General features: G+C 42.4%; 1 protein-coding gene across 2 annotated transcripts in view; it reads right to left on the bottom strand.

Moving 5' to 3' along the window:
- Window positions 1–24192, bottom strand: part of LOC139566646 (catenin alpha-2) — a 756349-nt gene that overhangs the window by 13678 nt on the left and 718479 nt on the right. For both annotated transcript variants that reach the window (XM_071387896.1, XM_071387897.1), the window contains exons 15-16: window positions 13448–13629; window positions 7475–7580 (exon numbers count right to left, since the gene is read on the bottom strand). In XM_071387896.1, the coding sequence (XP_071243997.1) occupies window positions 7475–7580; window positions 13448–13629 (288 nt within the window). The remainder of the gene's footprint in view (window positions 1–7474; window positions 7581–13447; window positions 13630–24192) is intronic.

Consider the following 24192-nt stretch of genomic DNA (forward strand, 5'->3'; position numbering starts at 1 on the left):
GCTTTCCACCAAAAGACGATTTCTCCCAAGAAAGGATCCTTTGCCCAAGATACTGATGGAAGAACAGCTCAAGGTAGGACATTTTTATTATGATAAATCGTGTTTCTGTCGAAACATTTTAGTGGCTTAGGACGCCATGTTTTTTGACGTAGCTTCGCTTGGCGCAAACTGTATTGAAAAGTAAGGATAAATTAAAAAATGTAATAACGCAATTGTATTAAGAATTAAATTGTCTATCAATCCCTGTCCACCCTATATTTTTTAGTCACGTTTATGAGTATTTATGTATAAGAGTAGATCACTGTCTAAGTGGCGCAAGGACTTTTTCTTTACCAGCTTGTCTACATTTCACATTGTCTAACCATGATTTTGGTGGCTAAATATAAACATTTTCGATCAAACTCTATATGGATTGTGTAATATGATGTTACAGGAGTGTCATCTGAAGAATTCTGAGAAGGTTAGTGAAAAAATTAATATATTTTGGCGATGTTTACTTTTATCGCTCACTTTGGCTAGAATCAATGCTGGGCTGCTATGTGCTATGTGCTATGCTAATATAACGATTTATTGTGTTTTCGCTGTAAGACACTTAGAAAATCTGAAATATTGTCTGTATTCACAGGATCTGTGTCTTTCGATTCGTGTATGCTGTGTATTTTTACGAAATGTTTGATGATTAGTAAGTAGGTAAACACGTTGCTCTAAGTAGTTTGTCTATTCCATTTGTGACGGTGGGTGCAATTGTAACCGATGCCATCTACCTGAAATATGCACTTTTTTCTAACAAAACCTATCCCATACCATAAATATGTTATCAGACTGTCATCTGATTAGTTTTTTTCTTGGTTAGGGGCTATAAATATCTTAGTTTAGCCGAATTGGTGATAGCTACTGGTGTTGGTGGACAAATAAAAGATGGTGGATTATGCTAATGTGTTTTTAGGTGCTAATGTGTACATCTTTACATATTGTGTCTTCCCTGTAAAACATTTAAAAAATCGGACATGTTGACTGGATTCACAAGATCTGCGTCTTTCATTAGCTGTATTGGACTTTAATGTGTGAAAGTTAAATATTTAAAAAAAATATTTTTTTTGAATTTCGCGGCACTGGTTTTTCAGTGGGGGTGGGGGGGGAGTGCCGCTAGCGCCACTCTCATCCTAGACAGGTTAACAAACTATAGTTTTGACAAGTCAGTTAGGACATCTACTTTGTGCATGACACAAGTCATTTTTCCAACAATTGTTTACAGACAGATTATTTCACTTATAATTCACTGTATCACAATTCCAGTGGGTCAGAAGTTTACATACACTAAGTTGACTGTGCCTTTAAACAGCTTGGAGTATTCTAGAAAATGATGTCATGGCTTTAGAAGCTTCTGATAGGCTAATTTACATCATTTGAGTCAATTGGAGGTGTACCTGTGGATGTATTTCAAGGCCTACCTTCAAACTCAGTGTCTCTTTGCTTGACATCATGGGAAAATCAAAAGAAATCAGCCAAGACGAAGAAGCCACTGCTCCAAAACCGCCATAAAAAAGCCAGACTACGGTTTTAAACTGCACATGGAGACAAAGATCATACTTTTTGGAGAAATGTCCTCTGGTCTGATGAAACAAAAATAGAACTGTATGGCCATAATGACCATCGTTATGTTTGGAGGAAAAAGGGGGAGGCTTGCAAGCCGAAGAACACCATTCCAACCGTGAAGCACGGGGGTGGCAGCATCATGTTGTGGGGGTGCTTTGCTGCAGGCGGAACTGGTGTACTTCACCAAATAGATGGCATCAGGAGTAGGTAAAATTATGTGGATAAATTGAAGCAACATCTTAAGACATCAGTCAGGCAGTTAAAGCTTGGTCACAAATGGGTCTTCCAAATGGACAATGACCCCAAGCACACTTCCAAAGTTGTGGCAAAATGGCTTAAGGACAACAAAGTCAAGGTATTGGAGTGGCCATCACAAAGCCCTGACCACAATCCTATAGAACATTTGTGGGCAGAACTGAAAAAGCGTGTGCGAGCAAGGAGGCCTACAAACCTGACTCAGTTACACCAGCTCTGTCAGGAGTAATGGGCCAAAATTCCCCCAACTTATTGTGGGAAGCTTGTGGAAGGCTACCCGAAACGTTTGACCCAAGTTAAACAATTTAAAGGCAATGCTACCAAATACTAATTGAGTGTATGTAAACTTTTGACTCAGTGGGAATGTGATGAAAAAAATAAAAGCTGAAATAAATCATTCTCACTACTATTATTCTGACATTTCACATTCTTAAAATAAAGTGGTGATCCTAACTGACCTAAGACAGGGAATTTTTACTAGGATTAAATTTCAGGAATTGTGAAAAACTGAGTTTAAATGTATTTGGCTAAGGTGTATGTAAACTTCCGACTTCAACTGTAGGAACATACAGTCCTATTTATTTGATCCGGAATAAACATTGAGACGGTGAGAAAAATAATTGCGAGACTAGCAAGCAGCGGCGGTAGCTTAGACCAGCTGGACCAGGACTCAGGAGGGCAGATGACAAACGATGAAGTTGTTTTGCTGTCGGTAGCTAGCTAGCTATATAAGCTCTTGTTTTACACGTGTTGTTCAGTACAGTACAGTTTGGTCATCGATTCGGCCAATATCAGAGCTTGCCAGTACCACTAAAAGCCAAGCTAGCCAACTTTATGACACATACAGTGGTTCCTCCTTTAAAAGTTGCGAGCTTACACCGCAAGACTTGGAGGTACACAGTGTCATGGCTTCATTGCTCCAGACAACCGCAAGGGGGAGTTAGAGCACTCATTATGCATTTAGGTCCCAAGGTTTTTATATGACTAATCATATCGAGTGGTTCCACTGACGAATTTGACGCGAGCCACTTGTCGCTGGTGACGTTCTTCAGAAATTATGGCTGACAAAACATTACGGTGGAAGCAAATGTAAGTAATAATAATGTCATAACGAGTCAAGCAAACATGTAGAATTGAGAGGAATATGTTAGTTAATGTAGAGACAAACGATTGTGCATATTTTTTAATCATAAAGTACATTTACGAAAATCGCTATTTAGCTAGTTTTTTTTTTCAGTCATATCCAATACCAGGTGTATCAAACTCCATTCTTTGAATAATGCTGTGTCTGCATGTATGTATTACAATTACACACTTCAACACTGTTTACCACTCCTGCTTCTGGGACATCAATGATTACACATTGTAACTATGCAATAGACTAGAAACATGAGTAAAGGCTGATTTTTAATTCATATATACAGAAAAAAACAGTACACTACACCTCCTATGCATATCAAACTCCCTTCATCTGAATTAATCTGAGGTTCTCCCAGCCATGTGGACGATTGAAAACAGGGCAGCAAAGTTTGTTTGTCACCAGAGCAGTTTAGAGCATATCACTATTTGCCTGTGAATAACCAGACCTTCATACAAACTTGCTATGCTGAATTCATGATGCACAACCAAAGGTGATGCCATATCCTGCCAGCACGCCCACAAGCGAGCCACTCAGGCGGAGAATGACACGTGGAAGAGGGCAAGGAACGAGATGGGAGTAACAATCCAGGCTATTTGCTCTGAGACCAGCATAAAAATTTAATGAAACAAGTAGGGAGCAGGTTTCGAACCCTCAACATTCTAGCCCGAAGTCCAGCCCGCTATCGACTGTGCTCAAATGTATTAATTGGGGTTGGGGCCGATTGTGGCTAAAAACACTTTATCAATTGGAATCTTTAACAAGTGGAAAGGGGAACAACTGTTATTATTTTTTCACAAGGAATTAGGCACTATCCCATGTTTACTACAGTATATACTGTAGGGGTATGTATACTTGTCAGACTGCACAGTAGCCTACGAAACAAATGCAGGTGGCTTATATCTTCAAAATGCTTTAAATGCTTTATTATCCAAATGTAAAAGCATATACTGTACAGTACTGTATTTCTTCATCAGTATCTTTATGCTTTCGTTAATAAAATAATGATAAAAATACTCTTTCAAAATGCAGATGTTGATTTAGTTATGGATCCATATCGAATTACTATGGGGATAAATATCACTGATTTACAGAAATATTGGAACAAAGTTGTCTTATGAAGGCAAACAATTTAGAATCCTTCAATCCTCTTATGTTGTAGCCTACTCCCGACCGTCACGTTGTACAGCGCCATATTTTCCATTCCATCCTAACCCTAACTCGTTTTTCTCGGAATAGAAACACCATAATATTAATCAAATTTATTAAGCCAAATTTCTTCAAATCAATCCCATGTACTATGTTATTACAAAAAAAGGTTTTAAATTCTCTGGTAATGCCAATATGAAAGACTTTCAAATGCTTCTCAAAGATGCCCTCTGGTGGTCAAAAAAATGGCTGACAATTAAATCACGTGCCATAGAATGCTGCAGCAGCCCACAAGGAACCACTGTACAGTATGATATGTTAATAACATATTAATGGACATATATAGTGAAATAGATCAGCAGTGAAATTTCCCTTTAAGACTCTCTCTCTCTCTCTCTCTCTCTCTCTCTCTCTCTCTCTCTCTCTCTCTCTCTCTCTCTCTCTCACAGACACATAACCGGGCACAAACACACACCTCCCCCTCAATCTCCCATCTGCAGAACAGTCAGACTGCTCTTAACATGCTCTTTAATAGGGTTTGATGTGGAGCGTTGCAACAAGGGTTGCTACTTGAGAGACCTGTTCTACTGTAGTACCGCAAAGCTTCAATCTCACACACACACACACACACACACACACACACACACACACACACACACACACACACACACACACACACACACACACACACACACACACACACACACACACACACACACACACACACACGCTTCAATCTCCCTGACACGCCTGACTGCGTCTGTCAGCCACAGGTTAACGGTTCAGCAAGGTGTGAATGCAAAATAATAAAATAATTGTTCTCTTGAAAAATAAGGCATAAAAAGTATGACAGTTATTTGTCGTAGGTAATATTAGCCTTTTTAGCCACTAAAAATACAGTGGCTTGTCAAAGAAATACAAGATCAAATAGTCTTTCTATGCCATGATAAAAGCAAACTCTTAAATGTTTGAATATTTGAATACCCATTTACCGTATGTTGTCCCTGGATGATGCGTGTTTCGCATTGCTCCTCACTGAAATACTCTTTAAAAAAAATCCCTGTTTAAATTGGGAGAAAATCAGGCCCCTCTTTCTGAGCAGCATCACATTGCAGAAGGAGGATTCATCCAAAATGGCACCCTAGTCCCTATATGGTGCACTACTTTTGAACAGAGCCGGATGGACTCCCATAAAGATCTAGTCAAAGTAGCACACTACTGTATATAAGAAATAGGGTGCCATTTCACACGCACACTCATCATCTAGCATGAGAGGAGGGCAGCAGAAGGCTGTGAATATTCAGCAAACACCAGTCAAAGAATCGTTTAAAGGCGGAATTAAAAATGGCAAGCCACCTGCTCAGTTTCAGCGTTTGTTGATTCAGTCCGAGGGTAGGCTGCCAGTGATTTGCTATATGACAGATATTCACCGCCTGACTCCCACCCAGCCCTGATTGCAGAGCGAACGATGGCTACGGTTCAACAACACACTATAGCCAGGAGCTCTGTGTGTTTTTTCAAATATGGCACACACACACACACACACACACACACACACACACACACACACACACACACACACACACACACACACACACACACACACACACACACACACACACACACACACACACACACACACACACACACACACACACACACAAGACTCAGGCCAGGCTCAGAAACACACTGCACCACAGAGGATACTGGAGAGGAGAGGACGGCTAATAATATGGAGTGACTGAAATAGTGTCAAACACAAGGAAACCATGTGTTTAATACTGTTCCATGTATTCTATCCCAGCAATTACTACGGCTGGAATAGTCATCCTCTGCTATAAAAGTGCCACCAGACACCACTGTTGCACCAACATCCTCATCATTTGAATGTCATCAGACTGATTGTGATAGCACAGCTTTCCCTGAGTAAAACACACAGTAGTTATGACAACAGCACCAGGAGGAAGAGCACGGAGTCCTAATGAATCAACAAGTCTTTGTGCATGAGGCTACATGAGGCTAATTCTCATAGCTTATTCAAGACGGATGAAAATGAAGAGGCAGGCCTCCTGAGTGGCGCAGTGGTCTAAGGCACTGCATCGCAGTGCTAGCTGTGCCACTAGAGATTCTGGGTTGGAGTACAGGCTCTGTCGCAGCCGGCCGTGACCGGGAGACCCATGGGGCGGTGCACAATTGGCCCAGCGTCGTCTGGGTTAGGGGAGGGTTTGGCTGGCAGGGATCTCCTTGTCCCATTGCGCACTAGCAACTCCTGTGGCGGGCCGGGCGCAGTGCACACTGACACGGTCGCCAGGTGTACGGTGTTTCCTCCGACACATTGGTGCGGCTGGCTTCCGGGTTAAGTGGGCATTGTGTCAAGAAGCAGTGCAGCTTGTTTGGGTTGTGTTTCAGAGGATATACGGCTCTCGACCTTCGCCTTTCCCGAGTGGGTACGGGAGTTGCAGCGATGAGACAAGACTGTAACTACCAATTGGATACCACAAAATTGGGGAGAAAAAGGGGTAAAGAAAAATAAAATTAAGAGGCAGATAATGTATTACCTGGAGTGCTACTACTAAGAGCTAACAAACACAGACACACGCACAACTCTCTACCCCATTCTCCCCTTATCTTCCCCAGCCAGGAGGAGCAGCCGCATTGATTGATTCAATATTGAAAATAGTCTGTCGGTGCGTTTTGGAGAGGGCACTCATCTGATAATGAATGGATGCAACGCCTCAGCGCCGCTAATTAGATTAAAGACACAGACAAAGCCCCGAGCTTCCTGCTCCTCTCTGCTCTCACAGACCAAGGAAGTCCCATTGGGATGACCAGCACCGCTCCAAGACAGCCCACTGTGCCTAGATCCATTGCTGCCCACAAACAAACACACTACGCCGGTGTTCCAAATGGCACCATATTACCTACATAGTGCACTATTTTTGAGAGCACTATATAGGGGATAGGGTGCCAATTTGGACGCCACCTAAAAAGTCCCTGTTGGCCATACTGTATATACCACACCTCATCCACTTTGCCTGAAGGCATAGGCCCGGTTTTAATTTAATCTAGCTCTATTGTAACTCCTCCCCCTAGCTTCTACACCCTGGACAGGTGTGAGCCGGTGTCCCAAACCTCAGCTTGAATCGCCCCATCTAGTGCCACTGATTTGATGTATTCAGAACTAGCATAGCTGATTCCAATTATACAGGTTTGATTGGTTGACCAACTGAAGGTGTGCTTAGGAGAGGTTTGGGAAACGATAGTCTATGAGCAATATAGTGAAAAGGGGATCTATCCTGACCACAGACACACATACACAACTGGGGTAAGTGTTACCTGGTCGGCGACAGCGCGGGCCAGTTTGTCCATCCTGGAGCCTGCCTCTGCAATCTTCTTGGCGGCGTTGATGACATCAGAGGAGTTCTTCAGGGGCCCTTTGCCTCTGGTGTGGAACACAGGGAAACAGGACTTAAGCTCTAGTATGTTTAAAGTTCAACGTTTTTATTTACCAAACGCAGACAGCAAACACTCTCTGAAACACTTGACATTAACAGAATAAAAGGTCCATTTTATATTCACAAGACACTTTGCCACAAAGAAATAATGCATAGGATAAAAACGCCAGTGGTAATCTTCCTAAAACTGAAAAGAGATCACAATGCTCCAAAACCAGCCAAAACGTGGGCCGCAACTAGATGCGTTCTTCTCAAATCACGGTGCTCTATCATTAGTAGCTGACAGCTGTCAACATAGGTCTTTCTCAAAGCTCATCAGTATTGGTAATAGTCTGTTTCTGCTCGCTTGCCAACTCCTTATGGAATTATCTTGACGGTAACAGCAATGGAGTTGGCAAGGCTACAACAGATCTGGTAACAGGTTAGATTGGATCTAGGCCTAAGTTTAATCAGATCAAGCGTTAACCGGTGATAGCAGACACTTTCATAGTTGATGCTTTAGCGGTGTCGGAGGTGGAACTGCATTGGAGCCGTCAAATTGGTGAGCAGCTGCTCTTGCTAAAGCGGATCGGATTGAATAGAGCCCTTAGCCTATAGTTTAACCAAATATGGTATCACTACTCTACTGATATAGATTGGCACATGAAGTTTAGATGTAGGATGACATGCGGAAAAAAACAGATATACAGCAGTAGTCACTTACAGTTGAAGTCGGAAGTTTACATACACTTAGGTTGGAGTCATTAAAACTAGTTTTTTCAACCACTCCACAAACTTCTTGTTCACAAACTATAGTTTTGTCAAGTCGGTTAGGACATTTACTTTGTGCATGACACAAGTAATTTTTCAAAACAATTGTTTACAGACAGATTATTTCATTTATAATTCACTGTATCACAATTCCAGTGGGTCAGAAGTTTACATACACTAAGTTGACTGTGCCTTTAAACAGCTCGGAAAATTCCAGAAAATGATGTCATGGCTTTAGAAGCTTCTGATAGGCTAATTGATATCATTTGAGTCAATTGGAGGTGTACCTGTGGATGTATTTCAAGGCCTAACCTCAAACTCAGTGCCTCTTTGCTTGACATCATGGGAAAATCAAATGAAATCAGCCAAGACCTCAGAAGAAAAATTGTAAACCTCCAGCAATTTCCAAACGCCTGAAGGTACCACATTCATCTGTACAAACAATAGTACGCAAGTATAAACACCATGGGACCACGCAGCCGTCATACCACTCAGGAAGGAGACGCGTTCTGTCTCCTAGAGATGAACGTAACTTTGGTGCGAAAAGGGCAAATCAATCCCAGAACAACAGCAAAGGACCTTGTGAAGATGCTGGAGGAAGGTAGTATCTATATCCACAGTAAAACGAGTCCTATATTGACATAACCTGAAAGGCTGCTCAGCAAGGAAGAAGCCACTGCTCCAAAACCGCCATAAAAAAGCCAGACTACAGTTTGCAACTGGACATGGGGACAAAGATCGTACTTTTTCGAGAAATGTCCTCTGGTCTGATGAAACAAAAATATAACTTTTTGGCCATAATGATCATCATTATGTTTGGAGGAAAAAGGGGGATGCTTGCAAGCTGAAGAACACCATCCCAACCGTGAAGCACGGGGGTGGCAGCATCATGTTGTGGGGGTGCTTTGCTGCAGAAGGGACTGGTGCACTTCACAAAATAGATGGCATCATGCTGAAGGAAAATTATGTGTATATATTGAAGCAACATCTCAAGACATCAGTCAGGAAGTTAAAGCTTGGTCGCATATGGGTCTTCCAAATGGACAATGACCCCAAGAATACTTCCAAAGTTGTGGCAAAATAGCTTAAGGACAACAAAGTCAAGGTATTGGAGTGGCCGTCACAAAGCCCTGACCTCAATCCTATAGAAATTTGTGGGCAGAACTTAAAAAGCATGTGCGAGCAAGGAGGCCTACAAACCTGACTCAGTTACACCAGCTCTGTCAGGAGCAACTTATTGTGGGAAGCTTGTGGAAGGCTACCCGTAACGTGTGTTAAGTTAAACAATTTAAAGGCAATGCTACCAAATACTAATTGTCAACTTCTGACCCACTGGGAATGTGGTGAAAGAAAATAAAAGCTGAAATAAATCATTCTCTCTACTATTATTCTGACATTTCACATTCTTAGAATAAAGTGGTGATCATAACTGACCTAAGACAGGGACTTTTTACTTGGATTAAATGTCAGGAATTGTGAAAAACTGAGTTTAAAAGTATTTGTCTAAGGTGTATGTAAACTTCCGACTTCAACTGTGTATTGGCTGACATCACAGTAATAGGGCATTTGTGAATCCATGCATGATGTGCCATTGGCTGCGTCTCAAATGGCACCCGATTACCGTTTGAGAAGGGCCCATGGAGATCTGGTCAAAAGTAGCCCACTATATAGGGAATAGGGTGGCATTTGGTTATCAAAGTTGCATGGCAACAACATATTCGCCAATTCCACAAATGTCACCACAAGGGTCACTTGACTAAAGTCCGTGCAATCATCACCACCACACCACATCCATAAGAGTTAATCACTATGAAACTGCTTAGACGCATCCCAAACAGCACCCTATTCCCCCATAGTGGTTTGGTCAAACGTAGTGCGCTATATGGGGAATAGAGTGCCATTTGGGAAGCAAATCTTCCCCTTTATGAGCTCTGTACAGTTCGCATATTCTGTCCACTGAATCATAGTGCCATACCTTGGAATTGGAACATTAGGTTAAGCACAGGGCTATGACATGATGTACAGATGGCGGGGGGCTCGGAGACAAGCTGTTGCCTTCCCGAAGAACATCAACATCCACACTGTAAACAGTACACAGGATCACACTCATCCTGGTTTGGCTACATTCTATTCTATCGAACTCAATGGGAATAAAATACTGTCGGATCTCTGTTAATCTACAGAAAAACAATGTGTAATGGTAGGTAGCTGCTGCTGGTCTACACAGCCTAATCCCAGCCCACACCTGTTATCCTGACCAATAGCAGGACCTGGATTTCGATTTGTTCCAGCCTAGCCACTAAAGCACTTGATTCGTCCAATCAAAGGCTCTTTATTTGTTGATTTGTTGAATCATGTGGGTTTGATTTGATTTGATTTAGTGTTGGACTGTGACCAAAAAGCCCGAGCAGCCTGTAGCGAAGTGATTTGCCTGTGTGTGGTTGCTGATCCTACCCATACCAATACTAGTCACACTCATAACTAGTAATACTTCAATTCAAATGAATGCACAAAGGACAAATTAGCATGGCTAGGAACTGGAAACAACAGAACATGGCAAACCATTAACACAACAAAGGAGATTTTCGAAGGTAAGGAACATATAAAATACTAAACTGAGCAAAACTATAAACACAACATGAAAAGTGTTGGTCCCATATGAGCTGAAATAAAAGACCCCAGAAATGTTCTGTACGCATAAAAAGCTTATTTCTCTAAAATGTTTTATTTTTGTTTACATCCCTGTTAGTGAGCATTTCTCATTTGCCAACATAATCCATCCAACTGACACAGGTGTGGCATATCAAGAAGCTGATTAAACAGCATGATCATTACACTGGTGCACCTTGTTTTGGGGACAATAAAAGGCCACACAAAATGTTCAGTTTTGTCACACAACACAATGGCACAGATGTCTCAAGTTTTGAGGGAGCATGCAATTGGCATGCTGACTGCAGGAATGCCCACCAGAGCTGTTGCCAGAGATTGAATGTTCATTTCTCTACAATAAGCCGACTCCAATGTAGTTTTAGAGAAATGTCATTTTAGAGAATTTGGCAGTATATCCAACCGGCCTCACAACCGCAGACAATGTGTATGGCGTCGTGTGAGTGAGCGGTTTGCTGATGTCAACTTTGTAAACAGAGTGCCCCATGGCGGCGGTGGGATTATGGTATGGGAAGGTTTAAACTACGGACAACGCATTTTATCGATGGCAATTTGAATGCACAGAGATACCCCGATGACATCTTGAGGCCCATTGTCGTGTCATTCATCCGCCGCCATCACCTGATGATTCAGCATGATAATGCACGGTCCCATGTCGCAAGGATCTGCACACAAATCCTGAAAGCTGAAAATGTCCCAGTTCTTCCATGGCCTGCATACTTAACAGACATTTCACACTTTGCATCGCCATTGAAGAGGTGTGGAACAACATTCCACGACAGCCTGATCGACTATGCGAAGGAGACGTGTCACGCTGCAGGAGGTGAATGGTGGTCTCACCAGATACTGACTGGTTTCCTGATCCACGCCCCCTACTGTTTTTTAAAAAAGGTATCTGTGACCAACAGACGCATACAGTATCTTTATTCCCAGTCATGTGAAATCCATAGATTAGGGCTTAATGAATTTATTTCAATGGACAGATTTCCTTATATGAACTGTAACTCAGTCAAATCTTAGAAATTGTTGCATGTTGCATTTATATTTTGTTTTAGGATAATGTACATATAACTACAGTCTGGTTTGGCAATTTAGCAGTTCAACTCGAATCCCAAATTGCCCGTCTGATACAAACCGCCAATGAAGGTTCTGGGTGTGAGGCAACATCCCTCCCTGCAGACTATTTTTTAACAGACCGTTTATCAGACAAGTGCAGAACATCATTTCAGATCCCTCCCGTGTATTTCACTCCGGTATCAGCTCCTCCCCTCAGGCAGACGCTATAGGGCCCCTACAGGTACAGATATGAGCACACCTTCATTCCCATGTCCATCAAACACGTAAACGGCGATATGCAAAGCTGAGCTGTGTTAGTACGCCACTGACAGAATAAGTGAATATGCAAAGTATTATGTATGTGGCTATATGAGAAATGTATGATGATAAGGGCAACATGCAATGTATGTATTATGTTAAGTGTGTAATGTACAGTGTCTATTTTGTATGCAGCAGTACTGTGTGTTTAAGACAATTTCCCCCTTCGGACATTAAAGTTCATCCTGTCCTATCCTACATAATAAACCAATTCTATTGAGCAAAACCAAATATTACTTTACTGTTGACAGGCTGCCATCTTGATTGACCCCAGGGGTGTATTCATTTTGCCGAATCTGTTGCAAAATGTTTTGTCTTTTGCAAAACGTTTGGCAACAGAAACGGTTTACTCCAAATGGAAAATGTTTTTCAACAAAAACTAGAGTTTCTATTAAATTCATGTAGGTCCCTCCCGGTTTCGTTCTGTTTGCTTCCGTTTGGTACTTCAATGGTAAACGGTTTCCATTGCAAGACGTAATGAATACACCCCAGGTATGGCTGATTTGGGACTGACATAGTAGAAGTCCTGGTCGGGGGGGGCACACAGGAGTGACGTGATTGGTGTAGAAGTCTGGGAGGGGGGGGACACTCCTGAGAGGGCCACGTTTAGTAGGCAAATGTAGTGAAATGTTGCAGACATTAGTATTGTCATGAATAGAGCAGATGTGATTCCTTATTCTAAACTTCAGCTGTTTGTTACACGTTTCTTTTACTATATTTCGAATATCTAAATATTCCACAAAGACGCGCCCTGTTGAAGTGTCCTATGGGTTTTAGGGAATTGATCTACCATAGAAATACATTTACTAGAATGGGTATATAGAGCCTCTGTCCATGGCATTTTACTGGTAAACTTACGGGCACACTCAAATATAGTGTGCCCGTAATATGGTATTGCTATGCATCATTTGCAAATGGCCACTGGTCCACCCATAACAAACCTGTTGACTTGAATGGTGACACCCGTTCTAGTAATTCTATATTATTATCATTATTACATTGACATTCATAAGGAATACCAGTCCCTTCAACTAGGTTCTCTTTAGCCACATTGTTACTGTACCTGGTGAAGTCCGTCATCTCCATCATGATCATGCACATCTGCTTGGCAAGGACGATGATGTCGTTGCCATTGTCGTCCCACTTGGCCACTTCGGCGTCCAGCTTGCACTTCTCCTGCCGGAAGCTCTCCACCTGCTCGGCGATCTTCGCCTTCTCCTCCTGAGGAAGCTGGGCCATGATGGCCTGAGAGGGGTAGGAGGAGGAAGATGTAGGAGGAGGTAGAGGAAGGTGAGTAGGGGAGTCAAAAAGAGAGGATGAGTAGTGAAACAATATAGGGGGAAGAGGAAGTGGGAGAAAGGGGGAAGAGAAGGAGTGGAGAGAGAGAGAGAAAAGGAATAATCAAACAATTAAACACTGGCAGTGAAAAGGCTAACTATGATACAACAAACACTGAAGATTAAGCATCAATTGATCTTAAAATCTTTAGCTGGCTGCCACTTTGAAGAGCCTATATTCCTTACTATACTCAACGAGAATAGATATAAGAGTTTGACTTTGCCCTTCTGAAAGGCTTCCGAGTAAAGTTATAAACTTGACGATTAATCAACCAGCGCTCCTAAAACCTCTTGACATCTGATACTCGTGAAGAGAAAAATCCATTCCTCTGCTCATTTTGCCGTGAGAATACATTTTGCTCTCTTGCCATAGCCATTTGAGGCAAGTCTGAGATGGCATACATTTCTAGGCAAGGTCACCAGCACAGTAGAGGCCCCGATATTATTTGCGAGATAAATGTCTAATTACTTTACTTCTTATACCAGTCAATGAATAATGTATTTGTTCAACGTTCTGAGGTGAGTGCAGGGGAGAAAAGTAAGTCGGGCTCTATTAGGTTGGTAATATTGATCCAAAACAGAGAAGGAAAGGAAAGATGAAGTATCCATTGCATGGTTGATATTGTTCTTAACCTCACCCTCCCTATACTGCAAAAAGTGAAAATCTAAGCAAGCCTAAATATCTATATATTGAGTAATAATTCACTTAAAATGTGTTTTTGTTCTTACCAAGCTAAATTATCTAACATAATTGGCAGCTACAAATAAGCTAAACTTATTTTTCTTGAAAAAATCTTGAAATAAGATAAATTACTTGTAATTAAGCCTTAGATTTGCTTATTTTAACCAAACAATTTGCCACTGACGTTAGATAATTTAGCTTGGTAAGAAAAAAATAAAACATTTAGGTGAATTATCACTCAATATAAGATATTTAGGTTTGCTTAGATTTCATTTTTTATAGTGTGCTTAATGATTTCCTACTCCGTCCTTATTTCCTCGATTTCTCAGCTCCCTCTCAAAGCTCATTGGAGGAGATGTGAGGTAGGGACCTCGGAAGAAAGGTTTTCCAGGCACAGCCTATAAACTCTCCCTATAACACGTAGACTGTCTTTATAAGCATCAGTGGTCTCATTAAGAAATAACTTCCCCCACTCTGCCTCTTTTTCTCTCCTCTCCTCTCTCTCCTCCGTCCGTCTGTCTACGTCCATCCCACATTTCTTTCACAGCGAAGCTGGTGTGTGGGGGTGACCGGCAGGATGAACTCAGCGTGAACGTGTATCACCTTTCACCCATCCCTCCATGGAGGTGTGAGGAAGAGAATAACAACCACAAATGACTCGTCTTCCTCTCATAAAGTACCTCAGAACGGAAGGAAAGAGAGCGTGAGAGATATGCAGAGAGAGGCAAAACTGTTTTAGGTGCCATCAGACACTGCTCTCTCATCACACAGCACCAGCTGTCACCCTACTGATCACTCCCTCGCTACAGTCTCAGAGCCAGATATTATACTTTTGTCAGTGCTGCCCAAGTGGAACCATTTCACCACTGGAGCCTTGCTGGTTTCAGTTTCAGAGCAAGCTGGACCAGGGCTCTTTCTCAATGAGTGTTTTCTTGATTCCTTGTGTCCTCTCGCTCCTCACAAGGTTCTTAAACCGCATTGGTGGAGAAGATCCAAGGACCTTCCCCCTCGGACCCTCTCCTCCAATGGGATTTGAGAAGGAGGCAAGGAGAGAGGACGTGAGGCAAGGCGTCAAGGAGAAAGGAATTGGGCAAGTGCCCATGTTTACATGCTTCAGGTTGGTGTTTGAGTAGTGGTTTAAAGCAGTGGTTCTCAAACCTCTCCTCGGGGACCCATAGCCGTTCTATGTATGTATTTATTTTATTTGTATTTAACCTTTATTTAACTAGGCAATTCAGTTAAGAACAAATTCTCATTTACAATGATGGCCTACCAAAAGGCAAAAGGCGTCCTGCAGGGACGGGGGCTGGGATTAAAAATTGAAAATAAATAAAATATAAATATAGGACAAAACACACATCACGACAAGAGAGACAACACTACATAAAGAGAGAACTAAGACAACAACGTAGCAAGGCAGCAACACATGACAACACAGCATGGTAGCAACACAACATGACAACAACGTGGTAGCAACACAACATGGTAGCAGCACAAAACATGGTACAAACATTATTGGGCACAGACAACAGCACAAAGGGAAAGAAGGTAGAAACAGCAATACATCACACAAAGCAGTCACAACTGTCAGTAAGAGTGTCCATGATTGAGTCTTTGAATGAAGAGATTGAGATCAAACTGTCCAGTTTGAGTTTGTTGCAGCTCGTTCCAGTGGAAATTATTTAACCTTTATTTAACTAGGCAAGTCAGTTATCATCATCTGCACATCTATCACTCCAGTGTTAATTTGCTGAATTGTAATTACTTTGTTACTATGGCCTATTTATTGCCTTACCTCCTTACTCCATTTGCACACACTGTATATAGATTTATCAATTGTTATTGACTGTACTTTTGTTTATCCCATGTGTAACTCTGTGTTGTTGTTTTTTGTTGCACTGCTTTGCTTTATCTTGGCCAGGTTGCAGTTGTAAATGAGAACTTGTTCTCAACTGGCCTACCTGGTTAAATAAAGGTGAAATAAAAACTTTTTTTGTTAAATTAGGGATAGGCGTCTCGTCCAGTGTTGCCAACATAGTGACTTTGTCGCTATATTTAGAGAGTATTCAGAACCCTCTAGCGACACATTTTCAAAAAATCGACTAGCGATAAATCTAGCGACTTTTTCTGGTGTTATTGGAGACTGGCTTAAAATAAATCACTGCACAAAAAGAAATCACTGCATTTGACTCACACAGCCTCAGTCACTTACTCACCTTGTCCACTGTGTGTGTGCCTCTCTGTGACATAAGCTAAACATCTAGCTGGCTAGATCATCATGTCTCAGTCTAAACAATACACTCAAAAATACAGAAAGGAGTGGGAATCAAAAACCCTGAATTCAAAGGCTGGTTGAAGCCGTTGTATTGGAGATGATACACGGGCATACTGCCTGTATTGTAAGGCTGATTTCTACGCCAAACTTAGATGTAAAAAAACACATGACAACTCAAACATACTCAAAAGGCAAAGCCTTATAACAGTTCCACCCAAAAAAAGCTGCCAAAAATTGACTGCAGAAAAGTCTGAGGCCACCATGGCATTAGTTATCGCTGAACACTGTTCCATAATGGCATGTGATCACATTGGAGAAGCATGTAGAGCTGCTTCCTCAGACTCCACTGCTGCTACCCACTTCAAAATGCACAGGACAAAGTGCACAGAAATGATTAATGGTGTTCTAGCACCATACTTTCTGAAAAAGTTGGTCGCAGATGTGGGTGACCAGCGTTTCAGCCTCCTCCTCGATGAGTCCACGGATGTAAGTGTTTCTAAGTACCTGGGGGTTGTGATAAGGTACTTTAGTGGCACCAAGCAGACAATTGTATCAACATTTCTGGGGCTTGTTGAGTTGGAGGGAGGAGATGCCAACTCTATAGCCCGTGCTGTTGTGGCTTTCCTCGAGAAGTGTCATCTTAAAAAGAGAAACTCCTGGGGATAGGGACTGACAATGCCTCTGTTATGACGGGGATTAACAATGGGGTCCATAAAGTGCTGAAGGAGGAGTATGGCCTCAAATATCTGGTTCTTATTCGCTGTGTGTGCCACTCTGTGCAGCTTGCTGTAAGTCCTGCTTCCAATGACACCATCCCCCGTAGTGTGGAGTACTTGGTACGAGAGACTTATAACTGGTTTTCAGTGTCTCCAAAGCACAGGGAGGCCTACAAGGCCATATATGAGACCATCAACTGTGGGGAGAAACCTTTACAGATAACCAAGGTGTGTGCCACACGTTGGCTCTCCATTGAACCCGCGGTTTCATGCATTTTGGACCAGTGGGAGGAGCTTAGGCTGCATTTCGCAGTCACCAAGTCCAGTGAACACTGCTACATGGCTGAGGTTTATTACTCCATGTACAGTGATCCTCAAAACATATTGTATCTGACTTTTTTTAAGTCAGTGCTGGGTGAGGTACAGTTGGCCATCAAGGCTTTTGAGGGAGAGCAAGTAGATCCTCTTAAGCTACTTGACAGCTTGGTTAGCCTGATCAAGTCTGTGAGCAGCCGGGTGCTGAATCCACTGGCAAATGTTGATGTACTCAAAGGGCCAATAGATGGATACATCAGTCCCAAACCGTACTGTGGTTACCTTTTTGAGTCAAAGGCAGCTGAGCTCCACCTTGCGGCTGAGGATGGCCAATTATGCAAATTAAGTGATGACATCATTTAGCGATTTCTAGCGACTTTTAGAACAGCCAATAGCTACTTTCCTTACTGAGGAGTTGGCAACACTGGGGACAGTTGTAAATCACGCAGCGCTGTGTGTCACGATCGCAGATTTTAGAGAAACAACAAATGTCGGTACATATAAGTGTCTTATATCGGCTGAAAGCTTAAATTCTTGTTAATATAACTGCACTGTCCAATTTACAGTAGCTAATTACTATGAAGAAAAATGCCATGCTATTGTTTGAGCAGAGCTCCTAACAACAAAACACTTTTTTCATCGCGATAGGTTTGATAAATTCAGATGAAACCTGTACTTACATTCTGAAATCTTGCTCTGATTTATCATCCAAAGGGTCCCAGAGATAAAATGAAGTGTTGTTTTGTTAGATAAAATCCTTCTTCATATCCTAAAAAGGTCCATATAGTATATACGATCATTTTTTTTATTTCCACTTGTTCAATTTGCAAGGAAAGGAATCTGTGAAAATCTAACCCTAAACGTAGTTTCAACCAGTCAAATCACGTTCATATTTATTCCTAGAACGTAACCAGACTTCACTGTATCATTAGGAGTGTAGTATATCCTATAGGACACCAAATTTGGTCAGAGAGCGATGCCTTCATGGCACGCCGATGACGCGGGCAGTCTTGATTGACTGTAACTTTGTCAAATAAGCACCAATTGGGGTCAAACAATGCTAGCTAGATAGCCAATGACGGGAGTATGCGGAAACCCAGTATATGTCGCAAAATGTGGCTGCTAATCTTGTGCGACAGCAAGCCTTTTCCTTTTGGACAGAAATTATAATATGGAGAGTTATGAAGTTATGAAAACTGTGTGTTTTGCAAATGTTGAACTTATAAAATGGCTACTAATACTGGAAAAGCTAAATCAAAGTCCAAGTAATACAGATTTGACAATATTCTTGCAGAAAAATGTAATGTGAATGTAAATGTCTCCTTCACGATTTGCCCAAATGCACCTGGGTGACTTCACTCTAAATGTCATGTAGTTTGCTCATACTTCAAGTTATCCGTCTGAAAGTTTGCACATACACTGCTGCTATTTGTGGAACCAATTACAACCAGCGTTATGGCTAGATTTGGGACCTTTCTCTTGCATTTCAAAGATGGTGGTAGGGAGAAAATAAAACTGTTGTTTTTTCTTTGTATTTTCTTCTACCAGATCTATTGTGTTATATTCTCCTACATTCAATTTACATTTCCACAGACTTCAAAGTGTTTCCTTTCAAATGTTACCAATAATATGCATATCCTTGCTTCAGGGCCTGAGCTACAGGCAGTTAGATTTGGGTATGTCATTTTAGGTGAAAATTGAAAAAAGGGGGCTATGATGGTCTAGGAACAGTAGGTAACTGCCAAGTTCAGCGGCAGAACAACAGATTTTTACCTTGTCAGCTCGGGATTCGATCTAGCAACCTTTCGGTTACTGGCTCAACGCTCTAACCACTAGGCTACCTGCCTACCCAAAAAATTTATTCATTCCCTGACCGGGAAACGAACCCGGGCCACTGCGGTGAGAGCGCCAAATCCTAACCATTAGACCACCAGGGAAAGCTGATGGCCGAATGGTAAAGAACATCTAACCGCCCGAGAGCACCCTTACCTGTTGATCTATAAATTATGTCTCCGTAATCTAGCATAGGTAGGATGGTCATCTGAATCAGGAATAGTTTGGTAGCTGGGGTGAAAGAGGAGCGATTACGATAGAGGAAACCAAGTCTAGATTTAACTTTAGCCTGCAGCTTTGATATGTACTGAGAGAAGGACAGTGCACCGTCTAGCCATACTCCCAAGTACTTGTATGAGGTGACTACATCAAGCTCTAAACCCTCAGAGGTAGTAATCACACCTGGGGAAAAGGGGGGAAAAGGGCATTCTTCTTACCAAACCACATGACCTTTGTTTTGGAGGTGTTCATAACTAGATTAAGGGTAGAGAAAGCTTGTTGGAGACTAAGAAAGCTTTGTTGTAGAGTATTTAACACAAAATCCGGGGAGGGGCCAGCTGTGTATAACATGCTGACCAGACCGGACACGTCGCTTGCGCGAGCGTAGCAAAATCCATGTTATTCAATTATTGCACCCACACTGCTTGCGCGCCCCAACGAGCGTCTGCGACACCAAGGATGTCGTTCCTATTTCTGACGCAAATCGCGCTGCAAGTCCTGCCTCTCCCATCTCCTTATTGGTTTATAGAAGCAGGTACCCACGTGCCATCTCCTCATTGGTTTATATAAGCAGGTACCCACGTGCCATCTCCTCATTGGTTATACCCACGTGGGTGATAGAAAAACGAACTGTTTTGCCGGTAGTCGTGGTAATACAATGAAAGTTTAGATGCGATCACCATATAATTTAAACGATGAAAAAGCCTGGAAGGAGGAGAGATGACTAGAAACGATTCGGTTGGCCGTTTTATGTGTGGATTAATTGTCGGAGTAGAGATCCTTGTGCATTTCAGGTAAAATAACAACTCAATGTTTATATCCCAGGACAAATTAGCTAGCAACAGCAAGCTAGCTAAATACAAGCTAACTAGCTAAATTACCATACATGTTTAATGCTTTTCGACCTGTCTCCAAATTAATGTCATTGGTTCAGAGTTTGTTTTGATATTTTAACCTGCGTGTCTTGATCGCGTTTGGTGTGGGGGGGCAAAGTAAATGTATGCACGATAGCGCACGATGGCGCATGCGCGCAGCCGGTTTGGGCAAGGTGTAAGACTGTATTTGATCTATTCCAGAGCAAGCACACCTGATTCAACTTCTCAACCAATTAGATTAATCAGATATGCTTGTTAAGGGCTAAACAAATATTGTGAAACGTCAGGTGAGACCATTCTAGCTAATGAGAGGGCAGATACCCGTGTGAACAACCACAACGATCCTTGCTATCTGGGATCCTTGGGACGTACCTAACCAATTGAAGTTGCAATTTAAAATGGTTAAAGTACTGGTTATGGTTAAGGTAAGGGTTAGGGTGGGGGTTAGGGTTTAGGGTATGTCCCAAGGATCCCGGATGGCACTAACAGCACAATTCTGAAATAAAGTGTTTTATCTCAAAGATACCGGTATGTCACGTGTCCTACCTACGTATATCAGTACACTCGTACAACCTAAGCATTACAAAACTTATATTCGATGAAATAAACTCATGTAGCAAATAAGCTTTTATATTTTTGTTGACCAAACTCATTTACCTCCATACAAAAACGAATCGTGTGGTGAGTAAAAAAACGCCAACCGCTGGAGAAGACAGATTTTGGGCAGAGTTATCCCTCTCGCTTCACCTCGTCCTCTCTGTTTAAACCAATGCATACACATAAACAAACCTAACCCCTACAGTGTTGAGTGCAGCTAGATTTTGTCCAGCTGCTCTGTTTCAAAACACACACCACACAACGTGCCGCCTATCCTCATAAACAACAACATGGGTGGGTGAGAACGGCGGTAGGTAAAAGTTAAACACACGGCAGTGTTGGTCTGTAATTAAACCCAACAGGAACCGACATTACAAGTCAAGAGGGAAATCCACAGGGGAAGCTTTCTCTTGTAGCACTCTTCATAGACACTGAATACAGACACGCTCTGTTAAATATCACATTTAATGTGAGACTGAGCAGCCAACCAGAGGGCAGGTGGGAAGAAGTCCTGTATTAAACTCCAAGTGGAATCAATCCTGACAGATTAGTGCGTACACCGAGAGAGAGAGAGAGAGAGAGAGAGAGAGAGCCCCATCCTGACCGTGGGCGACGCCTCAGCACCACGCCTCCAAGGACCCCCACAGTCAGGGGTCAGACATTAGCATTCCCTCACCCGCCACATCTATTATTCACTGATCACTAATTATACAGGGTGCCAGCGGAGCAGGTGGACACTGCCATGATAGTGAGGAGCATGGGGTCTATTCATGAATGCACACCGTAGCAGATTTTTTTGCAACAGAAAACAAAAACAAGTGTTCTTATTGGACAAGTTCAGGTAGTCCTTCCCTGTAGCAAATAATCTGGTTAAAATGTCAATAGCTACACACTATCTAGTGGTAAGAATAAAGCCTACGTGAGTTGTGTGAATTCCTCACATCCTCTCTCCGGTGTTGCTCAATAAAATACTTGACATAGTTTTTGAAAACCTAGATCTATTCTCAATTATTATAATCCAATATTTCCCCAATATATTTATTCAGTATATTTGATATATTACAGTATATGCATGCACTGTGTGAATCAGCAGAATGTTTGTACTGTGTTGAAATCTTCAGTCTTGTTCAGAAATCTGAAACCACACTGAAAACGGCAGTGGATAAGCTGACAGAGAAATTCCTCTAGCTGCTAATTCCAGACCAGTGACGTCGCTGACCAAGACATTGTGAAACCTGAGTTGACCAGATCGAACCATGTATTTTAAAATAGCATGTTAGCTCTCTGTTAAACATCATGTTCAACATTAGTAAACTCAGCAAAAAAAGAAACGTTCTCTCACTGTCAACTGCGTTTATTTTCAGCAAACTTAACATGTGTAAATATTTGTATGAACATAACAAGATTCAACAACTGAGACATAAACTGAACAAGTTCCACACACATATGACTAAAAGAAATGGAATAATGTGCCCCTGAACAAAGGCGGGGGTTCAAAATCAAAAGTAACAGTCAGTATCTGGTGTGGCCACCAGCTGCATTAAGTACTGCAGTGCATCTCCTCCTCATGGACTGCACCAGATTTGTTGTGAGATGTTACCTCACTCTTGCACCAAGGCACCTGCAAGTTCCCGGACATTTCTGGTGGGAATGGCCCTAGCCCTCACCCGCTGATCCAACAGGTTCCTGACGTGCTCAATGGGATTGAGATCCGGGCTCTTTGCTGGCCATGGGAGAACACTGACATTCCTGTCTTGCAGGAAATCACGCACAGAACGAGCAGTATAGTATGGCTGGTGGCATTGTCATGCTGGAGGGTCATGTCAGGATGAGCCTGCAGGAAGGGTACCAGATGAGGGAGGAGGATGTCTTCCCTGTAACGCACAGCGTTGAGATTGCCTGCAATGACAACAAGCTCAGTCCAGTGACACACTGCCCCAGACCATGAGGGAACCTCCACCTCCAAATTGATCCCGCTCCAGAGTACAGGCCTCGGTGTAACGCTCATTCCTTCGACAATAAACGTGAATCCGACCATCACCCCTGGTGAGACAAAACCGTGACTCGTCAGTGAAGAGCACTTTTTGCTAGTCCTGTCTCGTCCAGCGTCGGTGAGTTTGTGCCCATAGGCAACGTTGTTGCCGGTGATGTCTGGTGAGGACCTGCCTTATAACAGGCCTACAAGCCCTCAGTCCAGCTTCTCTCAGCCTATTGAGGGCAGTCTGAGCACTGATGGAGGGATTGTGCGTTCCTGGTGTAACTCGGCAGTTGTTGTTGCCATCCTGTACCTGTCCCGCAGGTGTGATGTTCAGATGTACCGATCCTGTGCAGGTGTTGTTACACGTGGTCTGCCACTGCGAGGATGATCAGCTGTCCGTCCTGTCTCCCTGTAGCGCTGTCTTAGGCGTCTCACAGTACGGACATCGCAATTTATTGCCCTGGCCACATCTGCAGTCCTCATGCTTCCTTGCAGCATGCCTATGGCACGTTCACGCAGATGAGCAGGGACCCTGGGAATCTTTCTTTTGGTGTTTTTCAGAGTCAGTAGAAAGGCCTCTTTAGTATTTTAATGACTGTGACCTTAATTGCCTACCGTCTGTAAGCTGTTAGTGTCTTAACGACCGTTCCACAGGTGCATGTTCATTAATTGTTTATGGTTCATTGAACAAGCATGGGAAACTGTGTTTAAACCCTTTACAATGAAGATCTGTGAAGTTATTTGGATTTTACGAATTATCTTTGAAAGACAGGGTCCTGAAAAAGGGACATTTCTTTTTGTTGCCGAGTTTAGTTTTCAACTGTGAGCTCTATAATTATCGGTTGTAGTGATGACTGAGGAATCTTCTCATGTCGACCAATCTAATGTATGGCCAGTTTTGGGCCGACCAATTACGTGTGAATTGGCAGCCTCTAAGACATGTATCTTGACATTTATTTTCAAGGCGTTTGTTGAAGCGCA

This window comes from Salvelinus alpinus, chromosome 39 (assembly GCF_045679555.1).
Source record: "Salvelinus alpinus chromosome 39, SLU_Salpinus.1, whole genome shotgun sequence".
NCBI lineage: Eukaryota > Metazoa > Chordata > Actinopteri > Salmoniformes > Salmonidae > Salvelinus > Salvelinus alpinus.